The 18,977-nt window shown below is 37.5% G+C and overlaps 1 protein-coding gene across 8 annotated transcripts; it reads left to right on the top strand.

The window, feature by feature from the left end:
- The first annotated feature begins 2,556 nt into the window (after positions 1-2,556).
- unm_sa1261 (un-named sa1261) lies at positions 2,557-18,218 on the top strand. 8 transcript variants are annotated; one of them, XM_056753724.1, is made up of 5 exons: positions 5,354-5,486; positions 6,887-8,484; positions 8,588-8,984; positions 13,892-14,094; positions 15,015-18,218. In XM_056753724.1, the coding sequence occupies exons 3-5, from the start codon at positions 8,813-8,815 to the stop codon at positions 15,864-15,866; spliced, it is 1,227 nt and encodes a 408-aa protein (XP_056609702.1). In that variant the 5' UTR covers positions 5,354-5,486; positions 6,887-8,484; positions 8,588-8,812; the 3' UTR covers positions 15,867-18,218. The 8 variants fall into 8 exon arrangements, with proteins under 8 accessions (XP_056609706.1, XP_056609700.1, XP_056609702.1 ...); XM_056753725.1 differs by having other exon boundaries at positions 5,373-5,486; positions 6,838-8,484; XM_056753726.1 differs by lacking the exon at positions 5,354-5,486 and having other exon boundaries at positions 6,100-7,025; positions 7,402-8,484.
- The last annotated feature ends 759 nt before the right edge of the window (positions 18,219-18,977 follow it).

Here is an 18,977-nt window from a genome sequence, read left to right as displayed (position 1 = left end):
AGTATACTGTACTTTCATTCTTCCCTCTTGAAAAGTAGAAGAATAGATTTTTGTTCATTCTCGATCCTGCATCATTTAGCCAATGCTATGCTACACCATGGACTATCTCATATCATGTGAGACTCAGCAGTGAGCTACATGTGTGTATTGATTGAATGTGCACAGAGACCCATGCAGTCTTCATCCTTTCATGCCAGTACACCCACAGACCTCCCACTGTCTGTTCCCTGTTATCTGCCTGTTCACAAAACACCAAAAAAAATCACCAGTTCCAGATTGTTTGGCACTGTGCAATGAAGCATCAGTCCACTTTGAGGGCCCGATCACATTTCCACTCATTTCTATTTAAATAAAGTTTTTGTGCCGTTTTTTATCAGCTATTTCAGATAAATCTACTCATTAAAGCCATGTAAATTATGTTGGATTGAAGGTCCTAGACTTCATTCTCATGGTAAAATATCAAACAAACCATAATGTCACGCTTTTGTTGTTTTCTTTTATTTAAGTAGGCTACTTAGCTAAGTGCTGCAAGACAAATAATAATCATTCTGTGAAAACCATTAAAGCAATCTCTTCCATGCCCTTGCAATACAAATCAATAAAACTAACATTGCTTTGTCTTTGAAAACCGTATTCTTTCTTTATTGAGTAATGTAAAACTCATCATTTGCTTTAATAGGCCTATCCGTTCAGAGTGTGCATGAAGAAGTGGATGACACTTGACACATAATCTTCCTTGCATCAATCAAATAAACGGAGGAACAGGTCAGACATATGTTTACACATGCTTTTGAGGAGATGTTGTTTGTAATGTGGTATTTAGGTATCTCAGTAACTATAATGTTTTTAGTTACACAAATGTGTTGTGTTTGGATTTTGTAAATTGGCTTCAAACATCTATTTCAAGATATATTTTTTACATATATTTAGGTGAATTCTTCGCTCCAAATTAAAATATCAAATTTTCAGATAGTTCTTTGGTACCAGAAAGTTTGGAGGACAGACCTCTTTTCCTAAATGCCAGGGTGTTGCAGGTCATTGCTATTAGATTGTAAGTGATAATCTTAAATCTATAATTTACCTTATTCGTAAATTTATTTTTATTTTTATTTAGCCTTGTTGTGCAAGCACTGTTGAGCTTGTGCAGAGGCAGCTGCTTTTGCCAGAGGGGAACTGGAATCCCCTGGTTGGGCCTGGGTTCTCCTGAGGGTTTTTTTCTCGATTGGAGTTTTGGGTTCCTCGCCACCGTTTGCATATTGTTTTGCACTATTTGCCTGGCCGGGGGGCTGCTTTATAATTTAGAAGTTAAACATAATTAATATTGCATATAAGAATTTATAGTCCGTTTAATATTTGACCTGTGGATCTCTCTCCTTTATCCCAAATGTGTGCTTTCACTCTGCGTGTGTGCGAGTGTGTTTGCGTGTGTGCGTCTATGTCAATGTGTGTAAGTATGTATGTATATTGTGTGTGTGGAGCATTTGTATGTCTGTCTTTTGTTGTTTTCACCTTTTTCTTGTTTTTACAGGTATATGCCTTTAGTTGTTTTTCTTGTATTCAATGTGTCTCATGTACAGCTGCTTTGTAACAATGAAAATTGTAAAAAGCGCTATATAAATATTGGCCCATTTTGGTGAAAATAATGGTGTGATTCTTTGTTACCATTTTTAGTATCATAAATGGAGTAGGCCTACTATGTAGATAAGAGAGTCTCCATAGAAATCATAATAAACTCAATAAAGGGGACCTAACGTTTTTGACTTAAGGTTCTATAGGTCCAAAGTATGGTAAATCCCACATTATAGCAGACAGATTGACTGTTTTATTTTTATTTAAAAAATAAAATGTAACAGTCAGGATTATCTTTGTTGTACATTTACATTTAGGCATTTGGCAGACGCTTTTATCCAAAGCGATTTACATTGTCTTTATCATATACATTTTACATAGGTGTTTGCAATCCCCTGGGATCGAACCAGTATCAGTGCATACTGTACTTTTACTGTACTTTACAGAATATTGTAAAAGCAGAATGCAAAAAAGAAGTATCCATTAAACGAATGGTGTAAACTATAGAGACACACGTCATCATTATCTGCGTTTAACAGGAAGAATATTCACTATACAGTTTCTAATTCATACAAATTGTTAATTAAGAATTTGAACGTTTTAATTTCCTATTTACGTATTTACATTGTTCTCAGACCCGAAATCACAATGTTAAAAAATACGTACATTAGATCGGTTTTCCATCGTTTAATTTGTAAGTCCTGCACTTCTCTCGTGCTCCCCAACAGGAGTCAACTCGAGACACGCTGTGAGAAATCTGTACGGAGACAAAATGTACTGACTATAGCGCTCCAGCACATTGCTCGCCGATTGGTGTTTGAGGCGATAGATTAGTTCAGCGCTGTCTTGTTCTGCACTCTGATTTGACAAATGATCCAGTAGGCTTGCCCATGCTGTCGCAGTGTGTTCTCCGAGTGGTTGATGAGTCCGGTGGGCAGGGCCAGCCCTGTCATAACCTACATACACAAGCAGCGGAGAGACAAAACACAATAGGGCAACAGTAGTCGCTCTGTCGACCGGATGCGTCAGCTGATGGTGTGCTACCAGTTAAAAATCAATCATTTTATGTAATAAAATAACAGAGACGCAAGATAAATACACTGTTATTGCTCAGGATGTCCAGGTAATTTATCGGAATGACTGCGGGGGTCTGCGCATCTCTTGCGTCTTGAAGGTAGGAAACATTTCATTTTGACTGTAAGAAACACATTTATAAATTGATGCTATAATGTATTTCATCGTTTGCCATGCACTGATACAATGAGAATAAACATTAACATGCAGTTTACATGTCTTACTTTAAACGAACGAGTACTTCTAATCTTTATATGCATTATTTTTTGTTATGTGCATTAAAACGGTACATTGCATTGTGTAATGCTTGTACACATACACCAGAATGCAATTCCTGTACGTGTTATTGACAAAGGTCTCATTGCAGCTGAGCCCATCACTATGTAATCTGCATAGGAGGAGGCAATCCACTGAAGGACAATAGGCAGTAAAACACACACACACACACACACAAATATGGGCAGGTGCTAGACAGAAAGAAATGAAAACTTATGTAATTAATGTAGGTTTTCATTTAGAAGTCACAATTACGTGCAGTCAAATGTCACACAGATACCCACATGCGCACACAAACAAACACACAGTGGATCCCTATGTATGTACCTGTTCTTGAATGATACAACAGTAAATATTGTGTATTTGACAGGATGTGTCTTGAGACCTTGAAAGCCAAGAGTGTTAATGTGAGTAGGGGTTAATAGCGAGCAGATACGTATAATGTGATATGGAATAATTAAAGTTAAATATCTCAGAATAATGTGTTGCAGTAAAATAAAAATGTTCATTGATGTTTAATTGTATAGTGTTCGAATTAAGAATGTGTGCCACTGTAAAATTGTGTTTGTTCTCCTTTGCATAAAACCAGATTTAGCTTGTAATGCACATGCCTCATTTGAAGTCACATAAAACAAATGTAAACTTAAACTATATAGCTACGAATCATAACAACATGATTGTATTCATTAGAAATTGATTGGATTTTGAAAATCTGATGTAACACACAGGAACGAAATAAAGCCAGTTGCTTGAATAGGACGGAATGATGGAATTTGGTAAAGCAGGATTCAGATATTACTTATAAGAATATTTTTTATTTGAAGTAACAAACACAAACGCATTGATCGCAATAGGACAAAGAACAGGCATTACACTAACTAGGGTCAATTTGATCTTACTCACTTACTGTGATTTTCCTGTGTGGTCTTGCCAGAGGGTCGAGCTGTGGATAAGGGTAGAAGCTCGAGCTGTGCGTCTTTCTGCTGATCCGCTCCAGGCGTGCACACAAAATGCAAAGACAAGCCAAACGCTATGCCTTTGATGTGCTACACAGCCCTGCGAGTGTTGTGTTGGACAGAACCGACAAACATACCAGCACTAACAGGGCTTATGGGACTTTCAGTACGGTCTCAAAAAGCTCACTGCAGTCGCCGAACACAGTAAAGTGCACAGTTTGAGACTGACTAAAAGTCAGAGATAGAAAAACATTTTATGTTAATTGTTAAGTGATAGGGGGCTGTAGGGGAATATGTAGTATACATGAAATGGCATTCACGGGCCACAGGAACAAATAAATGTCAATAAATTAACCGCTAGCATTCACTTTTGAGGTGGCACATCGAAGGGCATCTTTGTGCATCCCACCTCTTCTAATTACTGCTGTACCCTCCTCCCTTTATTTCATTTACATTAATTCATCCACATTACCGAAAACAATATCTTCAAACAATCCTTTATCAGCTTTTTGGCTATGGGTCAACAATAACATTGTATTCAGTAAGTAAATATGATCAATTTAGATTGGATAATATGAATATAAGAGTCTGTGTTGATGTTGTGCACTTCCCCTGCATGCCTCCTAGTAAAGATGCTTGGTGCTTTGATTGATCGTAATGGGATTTGTGCTGCAAACTCATTGGACAGGCTTATAAATCTCACCTTCATGACCACACCGTAGCGCTAATGGCCATTTCAATCTTGGTTTGAGCCCTTCCTTGTTCTTTTTTTTGGGCGAGACAAATCCTCTTCATAACAGAGATGGATGGCAAAAGGTTTTGTGAAGTACAAAAGGTCCTGAGACTATTTTCAGTCTCAGTGTCAATAAAATGCATCATTAGGCTATGTGTGCTTAAGTATAAAACATTATACGTCAGTTCTCTCTGGTTTTCGAAACTGATTGGCTGATAGCCGTAAGATATTCCTCCAGGATCCTCACCTGAACGGACCGTTGAACCGCTTCACTGACTGTTTGTATCACTCCGCCACTAAAATAACTCGTTTACTACTGTCCTCGCAACTGTGCTACTCTGAAGTAGTTAGATTGCTGGCAAACAAACACACGAAGCAGTTTATCCTTTTCAGAATGTTTATTTCTGTGAAGCTTTCTCTTATTTTGTAAAACTGGCATACAAAAAAACAAGATGTGAAATTACTAACTGCACATTAATACGTTTGGGCGATAGGACTTTCTGCCATTATCATTATATTGATCACAGTTTAACTTCCAAGAATCAATATTATGTTAACATATAATATTGACGCTTACAGAGAGTAAATAAATGTAGTGGCTTATCTTTCTCCAAGCAAAGATTGCTCGCGTTGTAAAGCCGAAACTAGGCTACTGTCGTACAATGAATGAGATCTAAATGTCAACACTGCGCAAACTTCAATACCGGAAATAGAGCAACAGGTGGAGAACATACAACATGATAATTGGAACATTGTCAGTGTTGACGGTGTCTCTAGCAATTTATTCGAGGCGCTCTGCACTCATTGTTTAAAACTGTTACAGCGTGGGGCGCGAGGGTCTTGATTAAGATTATAGAAATGGGATTAACAAATACTCGGTGAGTTGCCTTTTAAAAGTCTCTCAGCACAGCGCAAATTTAAAAGAAATGATTGTTTGGACTCGGTAGCGGACGTATGCTGGGCTTGGATTCGTGGCGGAATAATGTAGTTCCCATTTCCTATAAAACAGGAGGGGTTTAAAGACACTCCGATGTTGCTTCTGGTTTATCTACACACATCGAACTGATGTATAAATGCAATATCGCTCGAGTAGGAGTGTATGTAGTGTTTCTATATCTGCATAGCTGATCTGCATATGCCACCGGCACGAGGTCATGGATGTTTTACACAGCCTTGAAGATATAAGAACACTACATACACTCCTACTCCAGCGATATTGTATTAACATCTCACATTTGACATGTTTTTAGTAAAAGACCAAACTACAATGTACGGGTCAAATTTATCGATGTTTCCTTTATGCCAAAAATCATTAGGACATTAAGTAAAGATCATGGTCCATGAAGATATTTGGTCAATTTCCTATCTTAAATATATAAAAACTTTATTTTTTGAGTGAAATGCCCTATAGTTGTTCTCAATAGTTTAATTTTTTTGCACCCGTAGTTTAAATAGTTGTATCTCTGCCATATATCGTCATTTGATGATATCATCTCAATATCGAAAAATTGTCCCATAAGACTGGTTTTGTTGTCCAGGGTCACATATTTATTAAGTGTTCATCACTCATTTATTTGAATATTTTCACATGCTGTATGTAAGACGCTTTCTGACTGGATAAGCTTAGGAACAAAGCTCCAGAACGAGTAAAGACGACTGATGTTCCTGAATTTAGTTTTCCCTCAGGATATTTCCCTGATCGCATTCGCACCGGTAAAAGGAACTATTTAGTGAAGAAAGCCCCTATAGAAACTAGATGGACAGCCTACTTCAAGCGTACTTAAATATTAAGTCTAAAATAAATTACAGCAGAATGTGATCAGAATGTGAATTAAACAAGTGTGCATCCAGCATTGATTAAGCTGTTTCAAACGATTTTCACCTTTAAATGAGTGAAATGACACTTCTAAAACTAATATTATAATTTGTTTTAGATGTAATGCAATGTTAACTATGTTTTAAGATTAAAGCCCCGCTTCTATTTTTTACAAAGCTCATGGCTTTTAAAAGCGAGATGTGCTATGACTGGCCAGTTAACCAGTCCGTAGTGATTGCTGGAATACTGCAAGCGTGTGGCATAAATGTAACCCCTCTTACCATATTTGGAACATCATTTTATGTGTCCAATACATGCATGAGCAACTTATAACCCACCAAAGATACAGAAAAAAAACATATTTGCACAACATGACCCCTTAAAAAGGCTAAACGCAATGTTTTGCCTGTCAGAACCATTACATCCTCCTGCAGAAATGCTTTTTCCCTTTGATGGTGGCAGAGAGAAATAAACAGTCAAGAGAAGATAAGAAAGAGGTCATCACAAGCACCAGGATCAGCACATTTGTAACGGAGAGATGCATGAAGCAAGCTGTGGTAGACGATGGTATATTCAAGAGAAACTGTGTGGGCTGTTCTGTGTAAGTCCACTGCAATGACATGCAGCTACTGCTCATAATCATGTTGGCAAAATCAAACCGCTGTTCTTGCTTATAACACGGCTCGCTGGAATGCTTGATTCTGATTGGCCAGTCGCAACTTTTGCAGGTTCATTATTTCCAGATAACACTCTCAAAACTAACAACACACGGTGCCCCGGATGCAGTGAATCATTTTGACAGGTTTTTTGAGAAAAGGAAAATAAATATGTCTTTTAATAACATAAATTACATTGTTAACAAATGATTGAACCAAAATGCCTGTTCGTGACATTTGAACGTCGTTTCTTACCTTAAAAACAGCTAATAAAATATTTCAAAATTCTAATTTCATGTCCAGTTTTTTCTCATGTGGCAGGTAGCTGTGTAATAAGCGGGATAATGTACAAGCAGCCAGCTGTTAACGCCAAATATAACATCTGCGACAACAACAGGCTCACTCTACATTCCCCTTACATAAAACAAGTGAGAGCTACAAACATAATCTTTCATCTTCTGATTTGTGGGCAAAAATGTTGTCATGTATTCCCTCGAACCAAACACTATGGGTATGTCCCAGTTAACTACCATACAGCATATATTTTTGTCATTTTTATAGCACGAGGGACTGACAGCTTGAACACTTGAGTAGAACAAAATCTGTGACATATAGCACGTCAGCAGACAGCACTCATCTTGTCACTTTGGTATAGTTATCTGGTTGGGGTATGAAACTGATCATATTCGGCATCTGAACGGCCCTTTTCTGCTGCTTTGTTAATGTAGCCTATCATGTCAGGCCTTCCTAATTTCCTGACACCCTTCCCCTTTTGTCTGCTGTGCATGTGAGGGTGTGTGTGTGTTTTTCAGGAGCTAGATCGGTGTTCACATAAGGGGGTCCAAAGTGTTTGATGAGTAGCCAAACAACAAGGTTTTCTTAAGCTCTGTCTCCCTGTGATTGTCTGACACAAGCACATTTTCAGATCTTAACAGATGGTGTGGATGGTCAGGAAGTACAGACATCACATGCATCTTCTCTATTACTGAGCACTGGCAGGACTAAGGTGCCATCAGGACCATGAAATACATTCAGTCATTCAGAATTCTCAGTCTGTTGTATTAGCACAGGCTCCATTGAGCATTCCTTCAGCTGGCTGTAATGAAACGCAATACCTGACATTGTTCTTATTTGCCATTTGGATGAATTCATTTGCACACTGCTGCTTTAATTGGTTTGCCACACACGCTCAAATGACAGATGTTTGGAGTTAAATGCATGCAAAGCAAGTTTTTGCCATTCACTGTACTGTACTGTTCTTAGTTTTTGTCTTTCTGTTTGTTTGTTTGTTTGTTTGTTTGTTTGTTTTATGAAGGTTACCAATGCTAGGATTTCCAGATCATCAGCTGAACAATATGTGAAGTGTATTTATGCAACACATAAAGAGTTCTGACACCTTTGGAGGTGGTTTTGTTGTGCAGAAAGACTTATAGAGCTGTGTTCATTATCACGTTTCAAAGGAGTTTGATCCAGATCTGTGCTCTATGATCTTTTGTTCTCATTTCAGATACAGCATGTGATGTTAAACATATGAAAAGAGCTCCACAGAATAGAATAAGATCAAGGGGAGGCAGATGATATAAGACAATGAACTTGTTTGAGTTATCAAAAATATCAAATATATAATGTATATACGTAATCTAATCACAAGAATCAAACATTTTATCCGTTTTCTTCTTTCAGATTTCTTAATTATCACGTTTTCCCTGTGGTCACTCGCCCCTCTGGAATAATGAGCTCCTCCCCTCACATGTCCCGTTCCTCAGTTGACATCCTGGATGAGCTGCAGCTCTTCACAGCCCAGAACCTGGAGAAGCTGGACATCAATAAATACTATGAGGTCATCAGGGAGCTCGGCAAAGGCACCTACGGCAAGGTGGACCTTGTCTTCCACAAGATCAGAGGTGGGTAGAGTAGAACGGAAAACCATAAGATCAGAGTTTGAAATTGGCTACCACATTTTAAGCATATCAGCCATTCTTATTTTACTTATAATACACAAAAAGAAAAAATCAGTCACATACAAATATATTTCTTTTAAAATCTAAATTTCAAATTCAAAAAGGACAGTCATCCTGCATCCCTTTCTCTACCAGCATTCTATACATTCACCTAAAGGATTATTAGGAACACCATACTAATACTGTGTTTGACCCCCTTTCGCCTTCAGAACTGCCTTAATTCTTTGTGGCATTGAATCAACAAGGTGCTGAAAGCATTCTTTAGAAATGTTGGCCCATATTGATAGGATAGCATCTTGCAGTTGATGGAGATTTGTGGGATGCACGAAGCTGCCGTTCCACCACATCCCAAAGATGCTCTATTGGGTTGAGATCTGGTGACTGTGGGGGCCATTTTAGTACAGTGAACTCATTGACATGTTCAAGAAACCAATTTGAAATGATTTGAGCTTTGTGACATGGTGCATTATCCTGCTGGAAGTAGCCATCAGAGGATGGGTACATGGTGGTCATAAAGGGATGGACATGGTCAGAAACAATGCTCAGGTAGGCCGTGGCATTTAAACGATGCCCAATTGGCACTAAGGGGCCTAAAGTGTGCCAAGAAAACATCCCCCACACCATTACACCACCACCATAATTGCATTAAAGAGAAATTGAACAGGTGTTCCTAATAATCCTTTAGGTGAGTGTATCTCTTTCACCAAAATGGATAGTGACTTTTCACTTTTGTTTCATTGCAAAGCATGCCATTATTTGTTGCGGATTTACACTACATTCAAAGTATATGCAGAATATGCAGCATATGCATTTTTTCCCCAGCAGTGTAGATATTTGCAAATCCCAGGTTGACAAAAAATTATGATTTACGGCAAATAATAAATCTTGAAATATGGAGGTAGGAGGTTTCAGAAGCACAGCAGTTATAAGTAACCTACCAAAACGGACGATGGGTTGGCGAGTATTAGTTTCAAACAAGATATGACGTACATATTACAGTGGAAAAAAACTGTAGGCCATTTAAATGTTTTTTACATTTATATTTATCCGTCACTCCAAATCATACATAATTTATCAGACCTCTGTCACATTTTTTGAAAGGATTATTGTAGCCCGTGTCCTTTTGACTATTTGTTGGGTTGGTGTCTTTGCTTTTCCAAACTCAAAACTGCATTATAACATATGTATAATTACCAGTTTTGCATGCATCTCATCACACTTTTATAGTTTGCAGCATATCTCATAGCTGCTTTCTCTGATTGAATTGCCTTTTGAATGTTCTTCCTATCTGCAATGCAGTCACAGCAGACAAACCCGTCTGATAATTTAATTTAATTTAATTTTAACTTAGTCATTTGGCAGACGCTTTTATCCAAAGCGACTTACAGTGCACTTATTATAGGGACAATCCCCCTGGAGCAACATGGAGTAAAGTGTCTTGCTCAAGGACACACTGGTGGTGGATGCTGGGGTCGAACCAGCAACCTTTGATTTACCAGTTCAGTGGTTTAACCCACTAGACCACCATCTCATGTATGTATCATCATATAGGCTTTGAGGGATAAATACAAAAAGATAAATGTATCAATACAGTTCATTGTTCGTTAATGACAAATTACAAATCCAGCACAGCAAAAACAAGTGAAACAGCTAAAACTATCATGTGCCCCCAGTTTTGGAAATCAGCATTATTAACATGAGAAACATTCAAATATATATTTTAATATCTTTATTGCTTTTTTAAACAAACATACATCCACAAATTTCAACAAACAACATTCACAGAATTTCAATCTTGAAAAAGGAAGATGAAAAGGACAAAAATAATAATACAAAATAATATAATATAGATAAACACATATCTGAATGGCATCCTATTACGGGACACAAATTATACATATTCTTACATAACTTCCGTTATCCCATTGAATATGTCTTCATTCTCATTTTCTATATAAAGGGGTTCCAAGCGTCTTCAAATGCTTTATATTTTTCTTTAGTTATTTTCTCCATTTACATATTTAGTACCATCTCTCTAAACCACCTCTGTATTAGTGCCTGTAGCGTTTTCCAATGAAGTGGACAAAGGCATTTAGCTTTCAAAATACACATAGAAATAAAAATATACGTATCACTTCAGTATAGGGGTCAATTCTCACTATTAACTGGATGTTAATATCATGCCTATTGTTGGCATTTTGGCTGTTTATTAGTACTTATTAAGCACATAGTCTGCATGACCATACTCTACATCCCTAATCCTACCCAATAGCTAAAACTACCGTACTAACTATTAATATGCAAGAAATTCAGAGTTTTTTTGGGGAAAAGTTGTAGTTAAGGGTTTGTTAATAGCGAGAACTGCCCCCTATACTGAAGTGTGACCAAAATATATTTGCTCGATTTAAGATCACAAGGATGTACATGGAATAACAAAAACTTTGGCTCAAAAGGGACATTAACATAAATTAGGCCTATATTGTTTATAACATTGTGCACTTCTTTCTCTGCTACGATATTTTAGTTTTTTCCAGTTTATCCATACAATGTGATTTCTGAGTGTTGGTGTTCTCCAGCCTAAAATGTACCTCCCCACCCCTGTTTGGCTCTTGCATCCCCCGTTTTCAAAGAGATGCAAACGTACCATCTGTTATCCAAATCTCCATTACTCTACACCTCATTTATTATTCACATGAAGTACCGGCCGTCCTCACAGGATGGGCGCTGCAGTGCACTGTGGAGGCAGTTCCAGGAATCACAGTCCAGCTTGTCTCAGCAGAAACTATTTCATTTGCATCTGGATATTGGCTCCAGCACCTGACAGATGTTGCATGTAAATTACGAAGTGTCTGTCAAAGCAAGAATGTGATTACTGGCCAGAAATCCATTTGATTATTTTGCTTTAAAAATGTAGTTTTGATGGATTAGTGATAAATGTGGAAACACTTATCTTAGTGTCATTAAGTGTTGAATGTCAAAATGACAGTAGACGTCAAAACTGAATGATAGGGTGGTTTCAGACCTGTATACTGATGGCTTTGTACTGGAAGAGGGATGTAATTGTTACAAATTGCATTTTTCTGGTTCAAAACCATAGACTGTATAAGTATAAAACATGGAAGTAGTGTCAGTGACGTCACCTGTAGGTTTCTCAGGAGCTTTTTTGAAGCCTAAGTGGGAGAAGCTGGCCATTGCCATCATTTGCAAAGAGGCACAACATGGTTGGAGCTGAGGTGCCTGGTTGCTGAAACCACTTATCACTCAAGTGTCCACGCCCTTAATATTAGGCTTGTTATAAAAAAGGCTCCAGTCTCTAGTGGCCAGTCGATTAATTGCAGTTTAAGTCACTTAAGTGTTAGTTTCATGCGAGAGACCAGAAGCTTGCGGCTTGTTCAGATTGCTGTCACTTGGCAACATTTCATAATGGATCAAAATTTGTTTACAAGTAACATGAGTGAATCAACTATGTCTTAGGTGTGCAAATCAGTTGTACTTCTTTCAGTGTTTCCTTTAAGAGTTTAATAAAACATTTAAATGTTTTCGTATTTATTAGCTTGTTTATTTACATTTTCTCTGTCAGGCAAATATTGATGAGAAGTTCTGTTGCCGAGGGCTGTATAAAATTGTCCTTGTCCAAAAGAATAACACCAATGCATTCAATTTTAAGTCAAACGTGACATTCTGTTGCACTATTCTAAACAGAAAGTTTAAAACTATTACTTCTTGAAGTTTTGTATGAAATTCAGCACATTACCATCTGCAACTCCCACGACTTAATGCAACCAAAGGCTATTGGTTCTTTAAAAAAAAGTAGATTTTCCATAAAAACAGAACATTTCAAATCATTTCATGGTGTCTTTAATGTTTCAAAGAGACACGCTGAAAATCTGGCACTTTTAAGTATTATCATGATGTTATTAACGTTAGTTTGAGATCGACCTTTTAAGTGCTAAATTGTAAATGATAATGTTAAAATGCCCACTGGGCTCCCCCCAGTCCCAGTCTGTTTATCATCCGCCTTACCAGGTGCAGCTGTCATTTTGACCTTTTGATGGCGTCTTTTGTTTTGCTATAAAGGCCTTTTTCAGAGAGCAGGCTGCTTTGTGATCTATGACTTTTGTGTTATGTAATAAAAAAGCTGGGGGCGGGGTTTTTTCTTGCTTTTTGATTTCCTTGCGAATGTTTTGCAGATTTTGCTAACACTCTGCAGACTCAAGTGGTGACTTTTTGCAAAGAGAGTCAAGTTTTGCACACATTTTTTTGAGTAAAATTTACTTTGTGCCAATTTAAAGACTAAATAAGTACATCTTACTAGTTGTTATTTACAGTGCACTGTGGGCCACTGAGCGAATCTTCAAGTTGAATGTGTTTTTTAGGAAACAAACAGGATGCAAAATTAAATGGGAAAAAAGTTGAATTAAAATATAAATAAATAACCCTTGTGTTCTTCTAAATGCACCGAATGCACAAAATGGCATAAATAATCTTCTCACATTTGTAGATTCTGAAACACTTGCACAGAATAGTAATACACTAAATTGGATAGCTACTAGAAAGCTCTAATACAATATGTAATACTAACTCATAATTCAATGAGCAAAACAGTTTTCACATTATTAATTAATTGAAAAAAAATATGTTCTGAATATTCTTTTTTTTAATATTATTATTAGCCAAAACAGAACTGTTCCATCTTTAATACTGTACGTGACCTGACTGGAACATTGTCTTGTCATGACATTTAAACTTCATGTTCAGATTTGACAAGCAGGCTGTTAATTCTGTCTCAGCAGCAGAATAATGTTTTAAATGTCAGGCGGTCTTGACCTCTATCTCTCCGTTCATTTTAGGCACAAAAATGGCCCTAAAATTCCTGAAGAAAAAAACTACAAAGCTGAAGAGTTTTCTTCGGGAGTGCACCATCTCACTCTACCTGTCACCCTGTCCTTTCATCATCAACATGTTTGGGATATTCTTTGAAACGGACGAATACTACATCTTCGCTCAAGAGTATGCGCTGGCAGGAGATCTCTTCGACATCATTCCTCCCCAGGTCAGAACAAGAGCTTTCTTTCTTACTGACACCTGCTCAACTAGTTTTTGGTGGGTACAGCAAGGGTTTGGTTCTATTTGTTATAAAACCATAGTTACCATTATGGTTACTATGGTCTCATCACAGTAACTATATTTTATCCATGAAATGTTGAAGTGAAACTATACAAAGGCAAATACATTTTAAGATATACATTTTGCTGAACTAAACACAATGGACATTTTTCTAAGGGTGCCTATGATCAGTTGTTTAAATCATACATGGAAGAATTGAGATTCAAGTTTTAGAATTTTAGTATTATTTATTTAATTGTTTTAAACCATTGTAATGGGACTTGCAGAATTCACCGTCATGCTGCTTCTGAATAATCATAATGTTTTTGATATGCATTTGTACAATGTGACTCATACAAAACCTCACCCTTAAACGTAAGCATCACTGTTCATATAGCATAAATTCATACAGTCTTAAATAGCTACAAATTGCTATGAAATTGTGTTGAAATACGTAATGTCACACTATAGCCACAATAAGCTTTGAACTGTTTGTTCAAGCCCTGAGTGTAAGCAATTTTAAGAGGTGTTGGCTTGTCTTAATGCACTAATAATACTTTGTATCTCTCTGAAGCTTTTTACAGTCTTTCTGACTGTAATGTTCACAGCTAAAAATGAAATTCACAGTTGTCATTTGACAATTCTTAGTGTCACATGGATATTAATGAGGACTTTATGTTCCCTGCAAATGTGTTGCTGTGTAACAGTAGGACTTCAGTTCATGCATGATCGGGTTTTCTGCTGCGGGGGCTTTAAATACTTCAGATTTGGCTGTCTGTGTGAATTTTTGTAACGTCCATTATGTAACACCATTGCAAGTTTGGTTTAGCATCTAATTTCACATTCTTGCCTCTCTCCTGCATGTAGGTTGGTCTGGCTGAGAGCGTGGCCAAACGTTGTGTGCACCAGGTGACATTTGCATTGGATTACCTGCACTGCAAAAAGCTGGTACACCGTGACATAAAGCCAGAGAACGTCCTTATCTTTGACAAAGAGTGCCGAAAGGTAAAACTTTCAGACTTTGGTATGACGCGGCGTGCTGGTTCGCCGGTGAAGCGGGTCAGCGGAACCATCCCGTACACGGCGCCAGAACTGTGCGACCCCTGTCGGCAGGAGGGTCTGTGTGTGGACTACAGCACTGATGTCTGGGCCTTCGGTGTGCTTCTTTTCTGCATGCTGACCGGAAACTTTCCCTGGGAAAAGGCATTGCCGTCTGATGGCTTTTATGAGGAGTTTGTGCGTTGGCAGCAGAGGCGGAGACAGACGAGCACCGTGCCATCACAGTGGCGACGTTTCACGGATGATGCGCTTCGCATGTTCCGGCGACTTTTGTCCATCGAGCAGGATCGCAGGTGCTCAGTCAAGGAGGTCTTGAGCTACTTTAACCACTGCTGGATGCTTGACGGAAACGGAAACATGCCTCATCCCTCCTGCAGCAACAGCGGCAACAGCAACATAATGAATGGCCGTCAGGCTGAACTCAGCTCCTCATCCTCAGAAGAAGACGAGTTGGTGGACCGTTTAAAGCAGCAAAGCTTGTCGCCAGTCTGCGGGGTAGCTAAAGGGGGTATCGTCGTGGCGCCTGTGACCGTGCACTACTCTTCAACATCAACAAATAGCCCTCATTCCTCCACTGGCGGCTATGAGCGTGTGTCCCGAGACAACAACAGCAACAGTGGTCGCATCCTAGTTACGACGCCAATTGAAATATGTGTGTAGAGTCCACTAACATTAATCTATCTTGCACATATACTTGGGATGACAAGATGATAGTAGGGACTTGTGAGGATAGTAAAGACTCTTGTCCTTTTGGAGCGAATGCATCAGAAAAAGGATATAGCTGTTGTTCGGCACGAGTACTCCAGGAGTATCCCAGTGGAGTTGAAACTGTTGATGAGTGTTTCGATTGTCATAAACATGAGAGGAAATGTTTAGGACAATCGTTAAGGTCTTCGGATTGTGTCTTGGCTACTTCATTTCCACAATAAATAAGTCTTAAATTAAAGAAGTACACGTTGGAAACTTTGAAGGATTAGGAAAGCAGCCTCTTCTGTGAAAACATCAAGCTGAAGTTGAAGGTGATATGAAGGTTTCCTCAAGAATGATTAAACTCTGAGAAAGGATTTCAACGATTTTTAGATGTTCAACAGCTAATAGTGTAAAACAATTTACGTAGATCAGTTTTGGAAGCAGTGTGAACTGTGTTGGTATTTTTCGTGCTTGTTAATCCATGTGGTCAGTGGATATGAAATCAGAAGCTTTTGTTACTTGACAAGTGTGTTATTCATTTTGTCCCGTTACCATGAACTTTTTGTTATTTATTTTATATTGTAGCATTGTAAGGAATTATCATTTGCAGAAAACTTTTGCACTGTCAAAACTCACTAAACCAAAACTGATAAGTACATGAAAACGTCACCTTATTCCAGAAGGACTGTTAGTATGTTTCGCATGCTACATGCATATCATTCTCTCATCTGTGTCTCTTTGAAAAAAGCTCTTTGCAGGTGGTTGTATCGCTAAATATGAGAGCGATTTCATCATAATGGCTCCCAGAAGCACAGTTCAAAAACCCTTATGTCATTGCGTGTTGATAAGAAGTTCAGTAAGACACGTCTACAGTATGTATACAGTGTTTGCTCATTTGCATCATCACCAAGACGTTCCTGTTTGCGACTGGACTAGGATTTGGCTAAAATGTTGACTAATCCACTCCAAATCAAGATGTTTATTAGATTCTCTTAAATTATAGTCCTTCCCAGATGATGCTCTTTAACAGATTTCTTGTTGACATAGTTGAGTTTGGAGATTTCTCAGGTGTACCAGTCACTGTGTCATGTTGATGTAAAAATTCACCATATTTATTTATATTCCTGGTCTTACTCCATACAACGTATCAGTGCGCATTACTTCAAATTTTCTTCAAAATGATTCCAAAACCACTTTTTATGATCCAATCAACTCCAATGTTTTTTCTCTCATTGCGGATCCTGCTTCACTGTTGAAAATGCATCACGTAACGAAAGTCAAATGGGTTGAGGATTTCATGTTGACAAGTTTGCTCAGTTGAGATGTGGCGAATTTGTGGATTTGCAAATAAATGAAAATGTAATGTTGATATCTTCCATATCTTAAGAAATTTAAAGTCTAAAGAAAGTGCTGCTGGACCAGACAGAGATAAATGGTTCCTCTAGTAAATCTGCACAAAGATCCCTTTATTTGGGCCTTTAGTTACATCCACATTGTTTATGACCTTTGTGACATTTTGAGATTTGTCCAATCTTCTACTGTTTGTTTAAAGGAAGGTAGCAACATAATTTAATTTAAATCTTGAATAGTCTGGTTCTTGTGTTATTGCGAAGCAGAACATGGTGCAGACAATTGCTTAAATGGGCACTTGAAGTTGGCATGGATGTAACAAAAGACTAAAAAAAAGCAAATGGTATATGTGCTACTTTTTAGACTTGTGACAATTATTGTGTGGTAATATTGTTAAGTAGCACAAGTTTGTACAATTTGATATGATTCAATGTCAAAAACAGTCAACAGTCAACATGTAAAAAATGGAGTCAACAGTCGCTTTTAAATAGCTCATCTGCTGGATCTCATGTTGCAGACAAACAGTACGTAACTTACTGAAGAGACAATAACTCCAGACATAACACAAAGAGACGTATTAACTCTGCAGAAATGAACGAAGATACAATGAATATCTTTCTTCAAGTGGACAAAGCAAAGAAAAAATGTATGTCGTGATTTCCAGAAAACAGTTGCATGAATCAATATTGCTCTTGGGAAACATTGTAGAAATAAAGTTTTGAATGCTACATATGTTGTTTCTATTGCATTTTACTGGCTGCTTTGCACATTTGATCCACGTTTGATTCTCTTATTGGTCACATTTTACAGGTTTTTCCTATTAGAGCCATTAGTATATTGTTCAGAAGTAGAATTCAGGGCCCGGTTTTTCAAAAGTAATCCACTAGGATTTTGGATAACGGATTGGATCAAATCTTGAAAATGTGTTTTTCAAAAGAAAAAACGGATTACATAATCGGATCAGATCACGTAATATGGAAGCAAATAAGAGACATAATGTTTTGAAATTTAACGGCCTATGAATACTTGATTTTGAATTATTTTACTTTGGAAACCATGTATCTGAATTTATTTGTTTCGAATTTACCTCTATGAAATTTAAATATGAAAAATATTTAATCCAATTTAAAAACCTGAATTTAATGCTCACGAATTCAGATACAAAAAAAAAACGTACAGAATTTCAGATAAAATACATTCAGATTGATCAAATTTGATTGCTCTTATTCAGATCTCAAATTTCAAGTTAATACTTTTCAAAGAAAACTCGAGTTAAAAATTCGAGTTAAATATTCACATGGTAACATCCGGGCTACCCAGGATAGGAAAAACAGTTGAGCCCAGAGCCCGTCTGCAATTGAACCGAACCATTGAAATCAAGAATTTTCATATTTAAATTTCATAGAGGTAAATTCGAAACAAATAAATTCAGATACATGGTTTCCAAAGTAAAATAATTCAGAATCAAGTATTCATAGGCTGGTAAATTTCAAAACATTATGTCTCTTATTTGCTTCCATAACGTAATCCAATCTTGGTTTTGATCCGGATCAAACCTTTAGTTTGGGTTTTTCAGAACTTTTTTGTAGGATTTGGATCACTTTGATCCAAAAAATCTGGATTAAACTGATCCCATCAGAAGGGTGGATTCAGCGTGGAATCAATGCCCAAAATGTAATGAAAACTTTAAAAATGTATAAAATAATACTATATTTGGATCATGCAGTATTT

Source organism: Triplophysa dalaica, chromosome 7, assembly GCF_015846415.1.
Source record: "Triplophysa dalaica isolate WHDGS20190420 chromosome 7, ASM1584641v1, whole genome shotgun sequence".
Taxonomy (NCBI): Eukaryota; Metazoa; Chordata; class Actinopteri; order Cypriniformes; family Nemacheilidae; genus Triplophysa; species Triplophysa dalaica.
The sequence above is the reverse complement of the archived record's forward strand: the minus strand, read 5'-3'. Positions and strand labels throughout refer to the sequence as shown.